Genomic DNA, 20,152 nt, shown 5'->3' with positions numbered 1-20,152 from the left:
GGAAGTGTGTGATATCTGAACTTCAGTGCCCGTGTGGAACCTTAACAGCATTTCCAAAATGTCATGTTTCTGTTCATGGCTGAAATGCTTCAAGGTATATTTTTCAGCTAAAATATTTCAGTTCATTTCCAAAAATTTCCTGCAGAGAATTCACAGTTTTCGAACAGTTCTAAACATATTAGTTCCTTTTTAAGCATCATCAGACACTGCTAGACTCATATATATTGTAATAGGTTGGCAGAGTTTGTCTGAAAATCCTCACCCTCTTAGCAGGCAATGAGATGGTGAGGGAAGGTTGAACTGAGTTCCTGTTAGTTTCAGTAGTGGAAATACAGTGGCACCTATAGGCTGATATTGAAGTACTCAGATGCATAGCAAGAGGGGGACCCTGCCTCAACAAGCGATAAGTCTAACTAGACAAGACAACAAAGAACCATTATATAGATGGGAACCAAGTCCCAAAGAGATCATGTGACTTACTCAAGGCGAAAGAGAGAATCTGTGACAGAGTGGCAAATAGGATCCAGGTTGCCCAAATCCCAGTTCATATGAACGTTCTTCCTTTCTTCATGGTTCTGCTGATTCATTGGTGTAACTGGCTTACTACCCTACCCAGCTATAAAAACGTGGGAGCAGTCTCTCTAGTGAGAGAGGACCTAGGGTATTGGCTGAAAAATGCTTAGAGAGGAGCCCCAGGAAACAGCCATGCTTGGTAAGAAGCCCTAGGCTGGTTTTTCTGTTGTTTCATTTGGAATTCCTTTTGTGACTAAAACCACATCTTGGGAGGAGGTTAAGTTCTTAGCCAATAAACTGCATGTCTTATGTAGACAAGGCCTAGAAATCACTTTTCCCAGTCACATACACATTCATTAGATTTAATGCATTCTTTAAAAATTTCCCTGATTCATTAGGTTTTTGGACAGGAGAGAAATAATACTCTTGTGACATTTACTGATTAAAGTCAGATCCTTTCGCTCCTGCTACTAATATTGTACCCCTGCGGGATGCATGCCTTAGGTGAGAAAGCATCTGGCATATCACAAGCAGGTCTAGCCTCTGCTATCTTACATTAGAGACAGGAAATACAGACATTCAAATAATTAAAGCAATGGGATACCAGGATGTGGAAATTCCACCTACCAGAAGCCTGTATTTATTTCTTTAGCCTGTTGAAATTGTCCTTGAGGGAGAACCTGTGGAAATGTGGAGGTCCAGGTCCCCAAAACATGCAAACCAATGTAATGGTAGTGGCTTCGGGGGAGCTGCCAGAATGTGCACTGGCCAGAGATCTGACCCTGAAAGAGCAACCCAAAAGGAAGAGAAGGAAGAAGATTATTGATGTTGGAAACTGAAGGGCAGGGACTACTGTCATTTAAACTGGCATGAATCTGGAGCAATCTGAGATCAAAGTCAAAATGAGACTCCATGGGCCTAATTTATCTTTGTGTTTGTCCATTCGCTTCAGAAGAATTCAAGTCAAGGATGAAACAGCTGCAGTCAGGGTTCTTGCTTGCAGACAGCTCAGCTCACACCTCTGGTCCTCTCTTAGGTTAGGGACAGACATTACACATAAACCAGTTTAAGTGATCAGAAACTGGTTTAAACCTGTAACAGAACAGATGTTCAGTGAACATAAACCAGTTTGAAAATGGCTGGAGCCGGTTTGAGATAAATTTAGTTGAATGTAGTATCAGACTTAACTGATTTGGGTCAAACCAGTTTATGCAATGTCTGTCCCAAACCCCTTGCTGGTTTAGGTTAAATCAGACTCCCCCAGCATCCTGACATGCTCTCTGGGCTTGGCAGGGCTCTCTGCTCCACAGCAGGGCTGGCCCGTCCCCTCTACTCCCTTGCTGGAGCTGTGGCAGAGACTGCAGGCGTCTGCCTCATTTCCCCTTGCTCCCCTCCCCCCAACCATTACCTGCTAAGTAGAGAGTCCCCATCCCCTCTGCCTTACACAGACACACAGCATTCGCTAGCAGACCACATGCTGGCTACAGTCCGTGCTGTAGCAGACGGGATAAAGGCAGAATCAACTTGTGTCCCTCTGTTGTTTTCTTAATGGTGTGATAAACACTGAGTTAGGGGTAATAAACACTGTGTTATCTATTCCCTGCTGGGCTGATTAGAAGAGTGGAGAACCCCTCTCTAATCAGAGTGTCCTGTCCAGGCTGGCCACGCCCCCTCAGCTCAGCATTGTAGAAGGGAAGGGAGGGCTGCTCTAGCACCCCTTGGCTTCTAGCCTGAGCCACTGATGGCATGTGCCTGCATTGTTTCAGTCCAGAGGGGATTTCTTTATAGTTACAAACTGGTTTAGCCTAGCTGGGTTAGACTAACCTGCAAAAATTTAATCAATTCAGGCTTAGGCTTTTTGAATGTCTGTCCCGATCCATGCCCATCTGTCTAACACCCACAAGGCACAGGGAGCCATGCACTTCAGTGAATCAGCAGGCTTCACATTAGGGGTATGCAAAGCTTTGGTCCTTGATTTGATTTGGCAGAGATTCCGCCCAATTCGATGGCCAAATCTCTGAATCTGACTTGAATCAGGGGACCCTTTAATCTCTCTGAATTGAATCAGAACCCTCCAAATCGATTCGGAGAAATTTGGAAAGATTGGGTGATTTGGACACAGAGACAGCTTTAAATGTTTTTTCTACACACCTCTAGATACTAGGTGGCTCGTGAATGCTGTGATGCTGGGGCACATGGAGAGTCCCACAGGAGCGCAGGGGGCTCCCCAGCGCACTCAACAGCAGTCCTGGAAGTGGACCAGAAGCGCTTCCGGTCCACTTCTGCATGCTGTGGGGGTTGATTCTTGTTGTTGCTTTACACTGAAGATGTCTTAACATGTGCTATTCAGAGTATCTTCCAAGGCTGGCTGAGCAGCTGATCCCCCTTTCATTCTGTGAGTCAGTGAAGGGAATAGACATTCTTTCCACTCAAGGTTTTCTAATCCAGTTAATTAAGTGGTTTGGGGTGTTTTTTAAGTCCCCACACAGAAAACTACAAGTTTACCTTAAATGTGTGTCCTGAAAAACACTGTTGTACCATTAGCTCCCTTTACCTACCCTGGAGTTAGAGCAGAGCACCATGGGTGCAAAGCAGGGCAGAATCTGGGCTACTGCATGAGAAGAGAGGGCAGAATCCAACACAGATTCATGAAGTAAGTGCAAAGTACTACTGTTTTAATACTAGTAGTAGCATTTAGAGCCTCAGCTATGCTTGGGACTCACTGTGCTAGGTGCTGTACATACACATAGTATGAAACAGTCCTTGCCCAAAGAGTTTACCGTCTGAATCAGGGGTTGGCAACCTATGTTCCATGGGCTGAATCCATCCCATGGAGCCATTTGATCCAGCTTGTGCATGTGGGACTTCAGTAGCATTCAGCTGGGGGGGAGGGCTTCAGAAGCAGACACTGTCCCTAGGTCACCATGGGGAGAAATGGTAGCAGTGTGTCGCCATAGAGAGAAGTAGCAGCAGCTAGGTTCTAGCACCCATCCTTCTGCCTATGATTTGCATATTATTGGTCTAAACAGACACCATAGGCAAAGAAGGGGAGAGAAAACAGAAGCACCAAGATAGGAAGTGACTTCTCCAATATCTAGACCTCTGGCCTAGGTCAGGGCAGAAATGGAAATAGAACCAAGGCAGAGTGGTCAGCTGGATCAAGCGGCTCTCCACAAGGCATACTGCATAGTCTATACAGAGGCACAGCACAAAGGCTTCGTGACAGGTTTACCCTTTTAAACAGGTAGGGCAAATTCCAGTCTTATTTAAATGGGAGTAAATCAGGAATCAGTGGAGCTGTATCACTGTTCAGCTGCTATGGTAGGGATGTCAGCTGGGTTTACCTGGAACAACTCTGACATGTGACATCATTTCAGCAGAAACCACCAGGGATCAGCTGTGACCTGGACACAGAGTGAGAAACCCAGGGGCTGTCTGTGGTGGACAAATCTGAGGAAGCTCAGAGGTCCAGTGGGGCCACATAATTATGGGCCTGCCTGAGCCTCCTCCAAGTTATGGCAGGGGTCTGTAAAGTGGCCATAAATCTCAGGACAACAGGTTTTTCCTCTTTCTACTCCAGCCTGAAATCCCAGCAGAGAAAGGCTGCCTCACTATACTGAAATGCTTCCACTTCCCAGCCAGACGGGAGCCAGTGGTGTGAGGACCAAGCTGAGGAAAGCTGATAAAAAGTTACCACAACTTTTTTATGCTACTGTAGGAAGTCAGAGTAACACCTTAGGATGCTGCTCTTGTATCTGGGTCTGTTATCAGATTAGATAAAGTGAAGGCCCCAAATCGTGTTTGATGTCTAATAGGGAAATAAAAGTCCCCATGCCCAGCGAGGGGGTGAGAAAGTGTCTCAGGGATGTCCACCTTGGAGAAGAAATAGATGTTAGTTCTAGTCAGAAGCACAGGATTGCAAGCCAGACAGAGAAGCAGCAGCAGAATATGGAGCATCATGAAAGCAAATAAGCAAAGGAAGGTGTGAGATACTTTTGCATTGCCATTAAATGAAGCCTACCTGTGGAAGAGAGGAAGATATTTCCTGTATACAGGATTTAAACACACAGACAGCTAGCCTTGCCATACAACCAACAGGCAGGCTCCAATCTAATATCGATAGCTGTGACATTACCAGCAGCAGGGAATGTTCACATGGAGGGAAGCTGGTGACTGAGGGCAATGGGGTAATGGAAATGTAGGAGGAAAAAGGATTCTGATTTGATGGGACCTGGAAAGAGAAAAATAGAGAAGGTGGCCTCCCAGATACGCTTGCAAGGACCTTAAGGAGGAGATGCCTCCTTTTTGTCCCTGAAAGACCCTGTAGATGGGGCATTAAGCTGCTGGACCTCCCCAGTTGAGAACAGATAGGATCTGGCAGGCAAATGGTTTGGGATGAAGGGGCTGCCTTCTTTGTCCTCCAGGAGGTTGAGGAGGAGTCTTTAGCCATTCTGAGCCTCAAAAATGCTGGATGCCATTTCTGGGAATGGGGGATGGCAAGGCCTGTACGTCTTGCCATTTTCTGTCCCTGTAACCAGTTCATCTTGCACCTGAGGCAAACTGCCTTGGAGCCACTCATTTCATGGTCAGTGTCAGAGTGAGCAAGGGGGGAGCAATAGCGTGGACTGGGCAGAAATAAGTCTGTACTGGTAAAGTGCGAGAAGTGCTCTGCAAATAAATGCCCTTTTAACTGGGCTATATAAAGCCCTGCCTAGCTGGAACAAATGGACACTCAGCCCAGCAGACCTCACCGAGATATGCAGCTGGTCCAAGGGTATCAGGTAGAAACAGATGAGCTGCTTTGGGGGCATAAATTGATCCCTAGCTTGAGTTGGGAGAGAGGTGTTGAATAGTGTCCCCTGGTGCTTATTAGGGACTGCACAGCTCCAGGTGGAAGGTAAAATCAAAGAGTCTCTTGGAAGTCTTACAGGTTTTACAGGAACATGTCTTCCATGGGTGCTTTCATTCCCATTGTTCCAGTGTCCTCCATCCTGCCCTTCTCTGGCTCTCCACCCCACCCCATCTCCATGTAATAAAGCAGGGCTTAATCTGTGAACTGGTACAGATCTCTCTTGCATGCATCCCACCCTGCCCTCTCCGAGGTGTAGAACTGGGAGGCTATAGGACTAAGCAAGAGGCTGCTTCCTGGGAGAAGTCCTACAAGCTGAGCCAAGCTCAGAAGGCCAGCACTTGGGGCTGTTGTCACAGGGTTTCAGTCCCTTTGTCTGGGTGTCGCAGAACCATCTGCTGGGGGTGACCTTTGTGACATGAGGCTGTACTGTCAAAGCCAAGTGGGACAGGGCACTGAGGCGTGACCATTTTGTTTGTCTGTTCCAGCAGCATACCCAGCAGCCTATGCACCTATCAGCCAGGCCTTTCCCCAGCAAGCTCCCATCATTCCACAGCAGCAGAGAGAAGGTAAGAGGGTGAAATCTTCTGCAGGGGATGGGATGATCTATTACCGTAATAAACAAAGGCAGATTAATTTGTGCAGGCCTATTAACCGATCTTGTATAAAGTTGTATTGCTCTCCTGGGGGCCGCGGGGCATTGAAATCATTAGATCTGTTGATCAATAAAGTTATAGATATGAGAAAGAGAACACCCATTCAAAAAGAAAGGTAAGTAAATTTTGTTAGACTTAGTGGCCTTCGTTAACAGAGTGGGGCTTGAAAGAAAGCATTTCCACAGCAGGAGCTAAAGGAATAGTCTCAATCATTTGGAAAGAAATGTTCATGTCTTTTTCTTCAGATTAGGGTAAGGGAAGTGAGGTCCCTGCTACCAGAGATGCTTATTAGAAATCAGTCTCATTTTAGAGGAGGAAGATAACCAATAGTATGTGTTGGTATATGCTAGGTATTTCCATATGATTCCAGAGATTCATGGTTGGATGCGATATAGATGAAGGAAAAGGGTGAATGAGAAGAAAGATAAGTGGATGTGGGTGAGTGGTATTAAAACAGAGGAGTGGGGAATAGACATAGCCCACAATTGGATGGACAAAAAGTAAGAAGGTGGGAGAAAACAGACAGAAACTGAAACAAGGTAATGGACGTATTGATGGCTCTGAAAGGAGGCAGTTGGATTCCTAAGTGACTTTTGGATGGAGAAGCTAATACAAAACCAATTAAATGAAAAGATTTAGAGATGGGAGAAATGTGTGGGGGCAGATGACTGGATGGACTGGTACATCAACAGAACAAAGGAATAACTGGGCCATAGGGGTGAATGGAGAAATGGTGAAATGAGCAGCTTAAAAGATGGGGGTGAGGGGGATGGATGGTAAGGTGGGTGAATGACAGAAGGATACACTAGTGATTTACTAGACAGCTGAATAGGTGGATGAAGATGCTTATTGCAATGAGAACTGAGGCAGTATACTGCCCAAGTCTGAGAAAGAGGAGGTTGGCACGTGTGGCCTCTTTGCTAATGTGTGGCTGTCCTTTGTGTGTGCATGTGTGTTATCCCAGGTCCCGAAGGCTGTAACCTGTTTATTTATCACCTGCCCCAGGAGTTCGGAGATGCGGAGCTCATGCAGATGTTTTTGCCTTTTGGCAATGTCATCTCTGCCAAAGTCTTTGTTGACCGTGCCACCAACCAAAGTAAATGCTTTGGTAAGTACCAGAGTGCCTGCTTGTTTTGTTTTTCCCTGTAGGAGGTTGGCAGCAGCCGCATTGGTTGTTTTGGACAGTTGGCTAGTCTCTTGGTTAAGGAGCTTCAGGCAATCAACGTTAAGACTTGCAGGCAAATCTGAGCTATTCTGGGGAGCTTGCCAGTCACACACAAAACCTGTGTACTGATGCCACTTGAAATGATAGGGGCAGAGACTAGATCCTGCAGTGCCAGTTACTGCTTTAAAACCCCACTGCAGTCACTGTCATTATTTGCTTCTTCAGGCTATCCAGGAAACAGGCTGGAAGCCCATCTGAATGGACTAACTACTTAAGGGACCAGACTCAGTCACTTCTCCATAAGTGCTTGTACATTCTCCTTATAGGTGCCAGGACCCTAAAGAGATCTCACACACTGCAGTTTTAGTCAATGGTCTGCTCCAAACTGGGTTGCCTGGAGCAAAGTGCTGCAGTTCCCATCAGCCCTAGGGTCAGCCTATTGAGGCCAGCAGAGTTTATTAAAGAAGCAAGAAGCAGTGGTGGCTTGTAGGAAGTGGAGTGCAGCACATAAGTTGACCTGGAAGGGGGTAGGAGGACTGCTAGTACAATGATGAGATTGGGATTAATAAATGGTAAGTAACCCAGCAGTAAACTGGAATGAGCACAGTGGCTCTCAGGTTTGATGATGGTCCAGTTTTACCTCTAGAGGGTATAGCACCATCCAGAGAATGACCTCATATTTTTCCTGCTTTTTGCTCTAACACAGGCCTCCATGATCACTACATCCCAGACCCCATGGTGTTGTTCTAGTAACACAAGACATTTTTCCAGTTAAATGGCAGACCTGTTCACACCCCAGCAGATCTGGGGCAAAGATAAGATCCTGCATCTGTGTGTGGGCAAATGTTTGCCCTGCTCCCTTCATGGTAACGTTGTGCTTAAAGGGTGGGAACACCTTGATGTTGGCTCTCTAACCCAATATTTTTCCCATGCCAGGATCTGCTGAGTCAACAGGGACAACCAGTTATTCACTGTAACATTTCCTGATTAGTCGTGCCCTATGCATAGACAGTGATGCTGTCTACATTATAAAAGAGGCAAGCAATTTTGTGTCCAGGATCAATATAAGAGACAGACGTGGCAAAAAGTCTTTCTGAACCACACTCCATACTAACAAGATCAGGTATGCAGAAAAACAAGCATGCTTGGCCAGGTTCTCAACAGGTGCCAATCAGCGTAACTTCACTCTAGTCAATAGAGCTAATTTATACTAGCTGAAGCTTCAAACCATTTTAGGGCCATCAAAGGACTAAACAGATATAACAAACTATAATGCCAAAAGAAACGCATATTCACTTGGACAGATTCATCTCACCTGTCTGCTCCAGTTGCACAATTGGAGCCTGGTCCAGTGGTTAGGGGTATTAGCTTGGGCCTTCAAGAAGTAGGCTTGAAGTGCTGGCTCTTCTGCAGACTGTCTGTGGGACCTCTCTGTATTTTAAACCATGTCTGTAGCACAGACTTACTGTGCTTCAAAGCAGTGTCCTCCAGCACACTGGGATGCTCCTGGTGGACTGTTTTCTAAACCAGAAGCTGGGTAGCCATGTCTGAATGACACTAAGGACAGGTTAATTAGATCTGTCTCTCAGCAGTGCTAATTAACTCCCCTGAAGCACTACACTGCTGTTGGTTTAGGGGGCAGTGCAACAAGCTGGAGAACGTCACTATTGGGCTTGCTAAGTTTACTGTGTTGGCACAGCCTTAGGCACCCTGCATCCCAGTTTTCCCCCTGTAAAATGGCAGCAGCAATACCTCACAGGGGTGCTGAATAAGCTCTCACAGTGGCTTAGGTAAGTAACACCTATGAATTTTAAGTCTTTGTTTTCTGTCATGATAGCTGCACTAGGAAGCCAGAGTGAAAAGAGCCAGGGCCACAGAAAGGAAGTAAAAAAAGGAGTGAGAAGTCTCAGGTTTTGAGTAATGTAACACTCCCCAGCTATCTCGTATTCCACTCATCGGCCTTTCTGGAAGCTTCCTCACTTTTTACCATCACATCCCTTCACCCAGTCCTACCAAGCACTCAGCTTACAGGTCACAGGGTGGTAGGAGCAATGGTCTTGTGAGATCTTGTCCTCATGACAGCAGTGACAAGGTCCCAGGACTGCCCCAGAGGGCAGCAGGCATCCTCAAGGCCAAAGTATGAGTCTGGAAGTGCCAAGGTTGCCTGGAGCCACAGGTTTGATTCCTCTCAGACTTGACTCATCGCATCATCCTCTAAGATCTGCGCTCTTAGTATTGTGCATCTTTTGGCCATGACTTTAAAACCCAAGGCCTTCTGCATGCAAGTGAGAGCTGCAGGACTTATCTTAGAGGAGGCCTCTGCCTGATGATCTCATCTCTTTGCTAACCAGGCCAGTGATCCAGAGAGGCCTTGGGAGTCTGCACAGCATTTGGCATGCAAGATGGTTGTCAAATAATGTGATGCATGGGCTCACCTGCTTTTGTTTTCAACACTGGCTGCAAAAGAACAGCTATATTCAGATACAGCTCTACAATCAGACTATTGTGAAATATGGACCTATTCACCCTCAGACATCTGCTCTAGGAGGATTACATCCTTTTGGATTAATTTAAATAGCTGCTAACCTGGGCACCGGACCAGTATATTGTTTTGCATAACCAGTAGACACACTAGTTTGCAGATGGTCTTCCAGTTCATCCTCTCTTAGCATCTTGTTGAAATCATTGAGCCATTTTAGATGCCTAGATACAGCATTCAGGAAGGAGAGATACCTCTTGGCCTGATGAACTTGGCCTACCTACCAGCAGTGAAGTGGTTCATTGACGGCACTGGATAGTTTAGATGGTCATGTAGATGGGCATTAAAAATTTGAGGGGCCAGATTCTCAGTTGGTGTAAATCACTGTGACTACTGTGGGGTAACACCAATTTATACCACCATAGCACATGGTTCTAGCAGAAGACAGTCTTGCCATCAGCTCATCAGAGCTCCTTCAGGCCAGGCACAACCCCGTAACTTCCAGCAGCTGTGCTTATATCCATTGGCTCTGCCAGGATGCCTCAAATTGGATGAATGAGTTTTCTGGCACTCCTTGTTTAGCTGTCTGGTGCTGACAGGAACTTCTGGGTAAAGTTTAGAAGCATTTTCAATTGGTTTGGGGCTTGGAAATACTAGCAAGCCATGACAGCTAGTAAATCGGATATTTCTGACCCCAGCATGAGAGTGATAGGCACAGGAAGGTGACCTTAGTACCAGGCTGTGTTACCAGGTAGGATACCAGGAGCTGGTAATCATTGCTTCTCTGTTCGTATATTAGAGTGAGCCTGATTGAATGGCTTAGCAGAAACCCTGCTGTCACTCTGGGCCAATGTGACTGATGGTGCATTGGAAGAGTGCTCCTGGAAAGAGAGGCAGGAAGGCACCCCACATTAGCTTGGGGTAAAACTCATTGCTGCCAAAATGGCTTCCCTAGTATAAGGGGACATGGCGGAGTCAGATCTCTTGTTTTTTTGGTTTAGAGGAGGCTGGTAAGTGGGTGACAGACATCATCCAAATTAACAGCAACACTTTGGAAGCACTGTGCAAATATGAATTAATTGGGGAAGGAAGGGTGGGAAAATTACTTTAATTGCTACTCCTTTTTGTTACCTGTTCCCCAGTGTGTCACCTCTTCCCCCACTCTCACGCATACATTCAAGTCATCCACGTGCTGGTGAAAATTCACACACAAACCAGTGCACATTCACCCTGAGAGTTGTAATCACATCCCTCTCTGCAGCCACAATCCCTTCCACTCCTGCACAGTCATGAATCATAGTTACAGTCATGCTTCATACTCAGATCCATAGACATTGATATACACAGAGCACACACTCACCCATATACTCCTAGTAACACACATGTCATCCCTGCAGGTTGGAGAGGGAAACAGCTATAGAGGAGTGTTAGAGTCTTGGAGCCTTGTGTCCCATCATGTTTGCAAGGACTTCCTGGTTCAAAGACCAGCATGTTATGGACTACAGCCCCCCTCTAGACATATTCATGCAATACAGTTTCAGGCTACAACACTAGCAGCAATGATGCCTTGTTGTTTTTTCCCTGGTGTATCTAGCCAGCAGGTACCTGGTAATGTTCAGTGGATTTAGTGACAAGGATTCCTTTAGTGGCTGGATTAAAATATGTGAAGCAAGTAGCTCTGTATTTTTTTCCAGTGAATTACGGAGTGAAGCTTCCCAGGGGAACATGGTAGAGCAATGCGAAATAATTCTGCTCTGGAGAAGGGAAATGAAGGCACTGAGGTGGTTATCCAGCTGGGTTAGCATGTTACACACCTATCACAATGGATGAATTCTAACGCTTCCCTATTGCAAAGTGGCCAGTGCAGAATTCACCCAGAGCTTTGGCATTATCCAGACTTACCTCCCCTTCTACTTACAGTGTACTCCCAGCAGGGGACCATGGTGCCACTATTGAGAATGCCCATGATGGATACGTTCTCAGGTCTTTGGAGCAGGGACTGTCATTCTGTTCAGGGTTAGTACATCACCTGGCACCAGAGGGTCCTTTTCCATGACTAAGGCTTCTAGACACCAGTGGAACAGAGATAATAATTCATTGCTGATAGGCTCCCATCTAGCATCAGCATCCAGTATAATATGGACAGGAATCTCTTTAACATCAACTGGTTGAATTCCAAATCTAAGATAACCAACACCTCCATCACTGATCTTCAATACTCTGACATTTATGTCATATGTGCCCACTCAGTTGAAGAGCTCCAGGTCACTCTTAATGGTTTCTGTGAAGTGCATTAAATTCTTGGACTCAGTGTCAACATCACAAAACCAAGATACTTTACCAGCCCACCCCAAATCAGCCAACTGCTCCTCCACGTATTACAGTTAGAGGTCAATCTTTAGAGGGAGTCGAGCATTTTCCTTACTTGGGTACCATTTCTCCCAAAAAAGTAAACATAAAGACAATATTCAACACCAAATAACATCTGCCACTGTTGCCTTTGGACGTCTCCGAAATCACGTCTTTGATGATCATGACATCAGGACCCAAACCAAACTTTTCATCCACCAGGGTGTTATCATCCCTACCCTGTTGTATAGGTATGAAACTTGGATGACCTGTCAGAAACACCTGAAAGCTTTGGAACATTATCATCATCAACTTTGTCATCAGAAAATCCGCTATATTAATACAGAAGAATGAGCACCGTCATTCTGGCTAAAGCGAATACTACCAGTATTGCAACCATATTTATATGGCACCAGCTCCATTGGAGAGGACATATCATAAGGATGTCTGCCAACCAGCTCCCAGGTTTTATACTCCCAGCTCCCCAACGGTCACCATTCTAGGATGTCAAAATGAGAGATTCAAGGACACATTCAAAGCCAATCTGAAGAAATGCAATATTAACATCAATTCCTGGGAGACTCAAGCACTGAATCGTCCCCGATGCCACCATTATGTACAACAAGTCATCAGTCATTTTGAGCCAGCTTGCCTCACTGTGAAGGCAGATAGACACGAGAGACAAAGGGAAAGACCTGGGACTTGACATCGCCAGGATCTACTCCTTTCTCCAGAACTGTTTGCCACATCTGCAGTCAAACAGGCAGATCTCAAATCAGCCTCCTCAGTCATCTCTGGACTTAACAATGACTTCCCTATTTACAGAAAGACTGTCATCCTCTTATTGAGGGACTGCCACCACTGACAGATAATTATAGTCATTTGTGGCCCTCTGTCCCTGTAAATGAGTGCCCAGCTCTGTATTTAAAGAAACAGGCATTTTCAGCAGATACCCCCTGCCCAGCTTCTTGCTCCAGGGTCTCAGCCCCCAAGCATGAGACTGGCAGAATTCCCCAAGTGCTCAGTGCTTTTCGGCAGGCAGGATCACAAACAGACTACAGGTCTGGAGTTTGTCAGCTGCCCTTGAAGTGTTCCAGACTCTACCTGCAATGCCAGAGAAGGGTAAAAAACTCCTCTGGCTGTTGCTCAGCCACCCTCTGTATCCTTCTGGGGATCCATGGCTGGATTTAGTCCTGCCTGCTGGCCCGAGCTGTTCCTAAATAATGCTGAAGAGGTTTTTGCTTTAGGTGTGTCCGTGCTTCCTGTCAGCATCTGAAGGCTTGTGTTCTTGGCGATGGGAGGACCCCTCGATGCTCTGGGATCTGTGCGTGTTGGCTTCTCAGCATATCAGGACTCTTTCCAGGGGCACAGGTACCCATCATGCTCCTGGGATTTGCTGCTAACATATCACTGGCCCTAGGGCTTCATCACCATGTTTTTAGGTTACTTGGTGCCTGCCTGGGCACTGATGCCCACTTCAGTGTCTGGATATTTGTGGCGTTGGCATGTGGTGCTTCCCTTAACTCTCCTCAGCACCCATGTTGGTGCCACAAAGAGCCCTGTCACTTCTCTCAGCTTTCTGGGGTCCATCCTCCATCATTCCTTTTTCTTTTCTGGAGACCTTGGGAGCTGGCTTCACATTTCCAGCATCAAGAAAAGGCCATGTTAGCAAGGGACAGCTCCACCCACTACACATCTTTGTACACTGGTGAGAAAGCATAGGAGGAACAATGTCTCAGTAGTCTTAATAGCTCTGTACTTATCCAGACAAGAACTGTTCTCGGCTCCATTGCAGATGGCCAAACAAGATCCAACAGGCTGAGAGTCTGATCATGGACCCCACTCCTAAGTCCTCTCCTGGCAATATGGCTCCTCACAGGGGAGAGATCTTCAACCATGATGCCTCTAAAATGGTGCCCTAAGTTTTCTTAGCATGTAAGAACCGCTTTTCAGAGAACTTTATAACTCCAAGTGAAGTGAGTCTGTAGTGTGCTGCAGTCAGGCCTGAGTGGGCCTTTTACTTAACCTGCACAAAACCTGCTTTGCTTCTTTCCCTACCTGCCTAAATCTAACTTACAGACTGATCCCAACTGGGTGCAGTGGGGCACCTATTTCAGGCTCTCATTGTTAATGAAAGGCAGGCCTGACAGTTTTGAGATCGTCCAACCTCTTACAAAGCTCTGTCTTTTAGCGGGTATGAATGTGATTTCAACAAAGCTGACAGAACTTTCTTGGGACCATTCAGTTCCTGTACATTTAACCATCCTGCATGGAAAGTCATTTGCCTAGAGATGGTGGATTCATCTCTCCAACTGGGTGACTTCAGCCATCGTGATGTGTCCACTTTGCACCACATTGCATAAAATTGAGGTAGGGCTGTGGGTGCACCCACAATTCCTTTCCAGCGTAGCGCTGGAGTTCCACTTCTCGTGAATGCCGGTAACATTGTTCCTATAACCCACAGGTTCCTTCGAGAGCTTTCCTCCATCTGCTCACTGTTAAAAGGTTCTCAGTGATCATATGATCAAATGAAAGTTCACCTGGTTGTTTGCTTCACCTCACAGCAACTTATCAGGCCATGCATTTCTTGAGAAGGATTCTGCGTGAATACATGTTTGATCAGTCCCCATACTGCTATGACCAGCCTGGTCTAAAATTAGAGGGTTATGGGAGAACCTACTCAGTCCAATACCATGGAGCCTCCGTAGCCCACTTCAAGGATGTTTCTGTTACTGATATCTGCAGAACAACCAGATGGTCCTCTTAGCTCACTCACAAAACATTACCCATAGGATCTATCCTCTGGGAGGGCATTTGATTTTTTAACCTTCCTGCTCCACAACTTGTTTCTAAGGCAGAGGAGTCCAGACTCTCACCCAAAAATGTTTCCATTCAGGATGTTTCTCATTGGGATTGGCCAAGTCTCTGAAGTCTCTTGTCTGACACATCCATAATACCTCAGATATTGATCTTATTGCCCCCACCCCAGATACGTAACTAGAGAGAGTTTTATAAGAACTGTCTCCATTGGCTTTGACTTTGTAGTTGTTGCCTGTTGAAGCCAGGCTCCCTCTTTTTTTCTTTTGGGGCATCTTTTGAGTTTCTTCTCCTCCAGCAATGAGAATCCCAGCGGACAGTATCTTCAGAAAAGGAGTAATGACAGTCCTGTAATTCTGCTTCTTTGCTCAAATGATTCAGAAAGGACTATCCCTCTACCTCATACCTTTACCAAATCATGTCCATTTCCTCCCTTAATTTTTTTCCCCTATGAGGCAAGCTTTGGATCATTTTAGTGACTGACATCCCTTTGGGAACTTTGCCTCCCGCACAATCAGAACTGACCTGTTCATTCAAAAGATGGCCATGAAGCTCAGCAGGGTGGCATATGACAGCCAATAACAGCACTGCTACCATAGCATGTCAGGGCTAAAATAACTTTTCAGACCTTGGGGAGCAATGCCAGTCTGACGCTGAGGAGTTGAGATCCTGTCATGCGAATCATATCTTCAGAGAAGCAGAATTGCAGGTAAGTAATTTTTATTTTCCATACTACCCTCTTGCAATGCTGGATATTTTCGCATTTGCTGTTTGTGATTTGGCTGTACAGGTGAAATTCCTAGAGGAGCACATGCTTCTCTTATATAGTAGCTTTAGTCTATTGTATGCTGGTATTTAAGGACTGTGTAGGTAGAATGTCCTCTTTTCCTGTTTTTTTTCATTTAATTGTCAAAGTATGGAGGGCTCTTTATACTTGTATGGTCTTTTGGGCTTGGAGTTAGGACCATCTTGGAGGTTTCGTGTGTGGTCGTGGTGTTTATGGACCTTGCAAAGCTAGTAGACTTAGAGGCTGAATTGCCTTAGGGATCTGCAAGGCAAGTAGGACATGGTCAGAGGCAGGTTAAGCATACACAAACACTGCTACCTTTTTTTGTCTTGGCACAATGTCCCAGCCCTTCCCTGAGGTGACTACCTCAAAGGGCAAGAAGGTAGATCATGCTGGAGGTCTAGTCAGGTCTCTCCTGAACCTGCTGATTCAAGCCTGCAGTAATGCTGAATCTTGCAATGTTCCCTGGGCAGATGGCGACACATTCCAGCTGCCAGTGACCTGTGCTAGACTTGAACCCATACTCTAGAGGTGACAGGTTTGGGTGCTGGTGACCTAGCCTCTAATTCTTCTCACCCCTATCTTAGGCCCATACAGTATTTCTTTGTGCACTGGTAGTCATTAGTGTTATGTTCTGCTGCTATGGCAATATCTTGCTATCTCTTTTTTCCCCTGGAAGATCCAAAGGAGCCTGTTTCTGCTGTGGTTGTGCATAGGGTATCACCCTTTAGATGTGGAGTTACCCCCTCCTTCCCTGGCTTGCTTTCTTTCTTGCTAATCTAGCAACACTCTTTCCTGCTGAAGTTGCACATTCAGAGGATCACATGGGACCATCCTACCATGCAAGAGTCACCATATCACTGTGCGAGCATGATTTTCCATGGTGCATTGTCATACACACATCGGTACATGGCTTGACAAGCATCACACCATGAGGATGCTGTGTCAGCCCCAGAACAAATGCAAGACACCAATAATGCCCTGCCAGATTAAAAGAAGAACCGGTGGCTGCCCCATGCAACTCAGTGTGGGTGTCATCCTTCTGAGCTGTTCCCATATTACTTGTATTCACTGTTGTCTCTGAAAAGAGTTGCCCCAAAGTAATGGGGCTCCTACTGGTGCACTCCCTGAGGTCAGCACGCAGCCTGACGATCTAAACACAGGACTGTAATAAGATTTGAGTTCTGGTCCTGTCTCCGCCACTTTTTCACTGCGTGATCTTGGATGTGCCATGTCCCCTCTTTGGATGCTGTTTGCCAAAGCTGCAGATAATAGAGGTAGGATGCCTAAACAGCATTTGTTAGTGCCTGTGCAGTGCTTTGGGATCTTTATCTGGAAGATTGTGCCAAAGTAATTACTGGCAGTGATGAGACTGGCTATGCTGCACTGTGATTCTCATCACATTGCAGTCACTGCTGCTCTTCCTGAAGTCCCCCTAGCTCTACTCCATTAATGGCTGCTGCAGCTCCATGGAGCCTCTTTCCGATGCTAAAAGGAAATGAGGAAATAATTACAGAGTGGCCACCTGCAACCCATCGAGAGGAAAGGATCCGTTCCCCCAACACGCTCCCTTTCAAAGATGTGAAAATGGTACGTTCAATTAAAATGGCCCCCTGCTGGGCCCTGCTGTCAGTTCCCAGAAGGGGCTGGGACAAATGGAGCTGCCAGGCTTGATGTAAGTCTGCAAGTTATTGCTGCACTTTACATTTTTATTGCAGCAGATGTTAGCCAAGAGAGGGGAAAAAATATGGCATAAGGTGACAGGCAGAGGCCGTTCAAATATGCAGTGCTGCTGAGGCAGCCACTTGGATCTTGGACTGCATCTCCATGAGGTGCTGAGCACTGTGCACTGTTGTCTGCAATTCCAGGGCTGAGCTGAGACCGTTGGCCAGCCAGGTGAGGGATGGTGGGGTTGCTTTGCGTGTTGGGGCAGTTCTTGGCTGTCCTAGAGAGCAGTTGTGGACAAAGGCTGGGTTTCTTTAATATGGATGATACCGGATGAAGCCAGAGAAGGTGGGTATGGGAATATCAAAGCTGTGTTTATAAAGGACAGAGATAGGGACAAACGTCACTTCCAGGGCCCTGGTTCTTCACTGCCTTGTGCCCTGTGTCATCTCTACCTCTATGCAATGTGATAGAAAAACATTGCACAAATGTTGCACAACCTGTGTTTGTCCTATGATAAATGCTAACAAATGATTCAAGGCAGAGAACCAGCTCCCAGAGCTCATGTCCCTTGGAAGCTCAAGTTTCCATGTCCAGGGTTTTGGCTGAGACCTCCATAAAGGTCAGAGCCATTTGCTAAATTTGTAGCCTAGTTCTGGCTCCAAATCTCATGATTTGTAGCTTCTGTATCTGGGGTTTCAGCTGTGGGCCCACCTCTCGTTCAAAGGTTTGGTTGAGCCAAGCCCTCAAAACTTCAGGGGAGCCATCACTAAAGTATCCATTGCCCTTGTGATGGTGGGGCTTGTAATCATGGGGAAATGGGCTGTATTTCCTGGGTTGTTTTCTGCTTTGAGTAGAGCCATTCAGCCTCTTTCACAGCATGATGGCGTTTGTGTTCTGGTCTGAGGAGCTGGAGATACAGCGGCAACAACCAAAGGAAAAAAGAAAGAGGAGGATGCTCCAAAGTTCAGGTCTCCCAGTTCCAGCACAGAGGCAAAGGTTTGACAGGGCAGCAGCATGATTTTCTGACTGGCTCCCAAACCCAGCCATCCTTTGTCAGAGAAGCATAAACTCTTGGCTTTAAAACCAAGCTTGGCTCAAGGCCTCCATCTCTAAGTGCTGTAACAAGGACAGGGCAAGGGAAAGCCTTTAGCTTTGGGTTTAAAGTGGTGTGTGTTAAGCCCCTTCTGCCAGTCCATTATCCAGGGGTGGGAGTTATTCTATAATGGAAGCAGGACACTGTAGGTGTAAACAGTTGGTGCCCATGGTTTGAAAATTGGGACTGATGTGGCTTCTCAGGGTGTCCTGGTTGCTGGCAGACCACTCTCAAACATTTGCCCTTTCTCAAACAGACATCATGTAACATTACATTAAACGGGACTGAAGCTACAGGTTTCCCTCACTGAAGACAGCTGCCATTTCTCCATAGCTTCCACGTAGAAGGGAGATTGCCCCTCGTAAAGGTGGTTGACATTTCCACTGGTGATCTGTAGTAGAAATACCTGCCTCTTGCACTTTACTGTTAGGAACCTGTAAGCGGATAGAGGAGAGCTGGGGAAGCTCAGATGGTGCAGAGGAATACAGGACACTGAGGGGGTGTGGGGTACAAAAAGGACACTGAAGAAAGCAGGAGGGATGCTATGAGAGAGTCGAGGTCTAGGAGGTGGAGACAAAATGTGAGGATTAAGGAAAAATATGGGGGTCAGGAGCGTGCGGAGGGGAGATATAAGAAGGACAGGAAGCATGGTGATAAGAAAGAGAGGTGGAAGGAAACAAAATGGCTTCCTTTCCAGGGGCAGGGAGGAAAGCAGAGTTCCCAGCAAGGAGAAGCCAGTAAAGAGGCTTCACATGCACGTCAGGTTGGATTTCGGCCCTTTGGCACTCGCACATGGCCTGGCTGCAGGCTGCTCACACCCATCAGGGCTCAACGATCAGCAACCAGACACTGCGTCTGCTTTTTTTTTTTAATGCAACTTCAGGATTTTGGGGGCACCTGGTAACCAGGCCTTGAGTGCCCCAGGGCCGCAGTCACCATTTCCCCAGCCTCCCCTCTCTCTCCTCTGCACCAGAGCCTTTAGGGCAGTCCCCTTTGTGCTTTTCTGGCAGTTAGTTTTGGATGCCTGGAGTGAGAGTGTGATGAGAGGACAGGGTCTCTGGTGCTTTTGGTGATGACCTGTGTCCTTCCTTCTCCATTCCCACCCCTTTCACCCCCTCCCCCACCCCCAGGTTTCGTCAGTTTTGACAATCCAACTAGTGCTCAGGCAGCCATTCAGGCCATGAACGGCTTCCAGATCGGCATGAAGAGGCTAAAGGTCCAACTAAAGCGGCCAAAAGATGCTAACAGACCCTACTGACCCCTGCTCACCCTGGCCCTGCAAACAGGTAAGAGGCTGGCAGGCCAGACTGCCCCGACTGTGGTACAAGGGGGAGCGTGTGGGGGAAGAGTTCGGTGTTTTCACCAGATCATCTGTGCTTGCTGCCAGGAAGCCAGGGGACAGTACGGCATCTCCTGCCGTTTCGCTCGCATCTCGATGGGGTTGGCTTCTGTTGCTCTGTACAGCGCTGCCACCTGATGGAAAGCACTGGACCTGCTCAGCCTTCCCCAGATTCCCCACCCCTTGGTTCACAGAGCTGCTCTTTCAGCTCTGCGGAAGAAAGCATATTTGTTTCGACCTGGTAGTCTTGGGTTTAACTCAGCAGAAAGCAGTGTTGTCCAGGGACTAAGGGCACCAGGCGGTGACTCAGGAGACTTGGGCTCTGTTCCCGACTCTGCTGAGCAAGCCGCTTCCCTTTTCTGGACCTGAGTTGCCTCATCTGTAAAACAAAGATTGACACATTCCCCCCTTTTCAATATACATGGAGATTTACAGAT

The 20,152-nt window shown here is 46.8% G+C and overlaps 1 protein-coding gene across 6 annotated transcripts in view; it reads left to right on the top strand.

The window, feature by feature from the left end:
* The window catches only part of CELF6 (CUGBP, Elav-like family member 6), a 192,031-nt gene that overhangs the window by 157,920 nt on the left and 13,959 nt on the right, over positions 1-20,152 (top strand). For 3 of the 6 annotated variants that reach the window (XM_019533279.1, XM_019533281.1, XM_019533277.1), the window contains 3 exons: positions 5,851-5,931; positions 6,983-7,126; positions 19,507-19,662. In XM_019533279.1, the coding sequence (XP_019388824.1) occupies positions 5,851-5,931; positions 6,983-7,126; positions 19,507-19,634 (353 nt within the window). In that variant the 3' untranslated portion in view covers positions 19,635-19,662. The remainder of the gene's footprint in view (positions 1-5,850; positions 5,932-6,982; positions 7,127-19,506; positions 19,663-20,152) is intronic. The other 3 variants (XM_019533282.1, XM_019533278.1, XM_019533283.1) reach the window with 2 other exon arrangements.

Source organism: Crocodylus porosus, unplaced genomic scaffold, assembly GCF_001723895.1.
Source record: "Crocodylus porosus isolate Cpor-Errol unplaced genomic scaffold, CroPor_comp1, whole genome shotgun sequence".
NCBI lineage: Eukaryota > Metazoa > Chordata > Crocodylia > Crocodylidae > Crocodylus > Crocodylus porosus.
The sequence above is the reverse complement of the archived record's forward strand: the minus strand, read 5'-3'. Positions and strand labels throughout refer to the sequence as shown.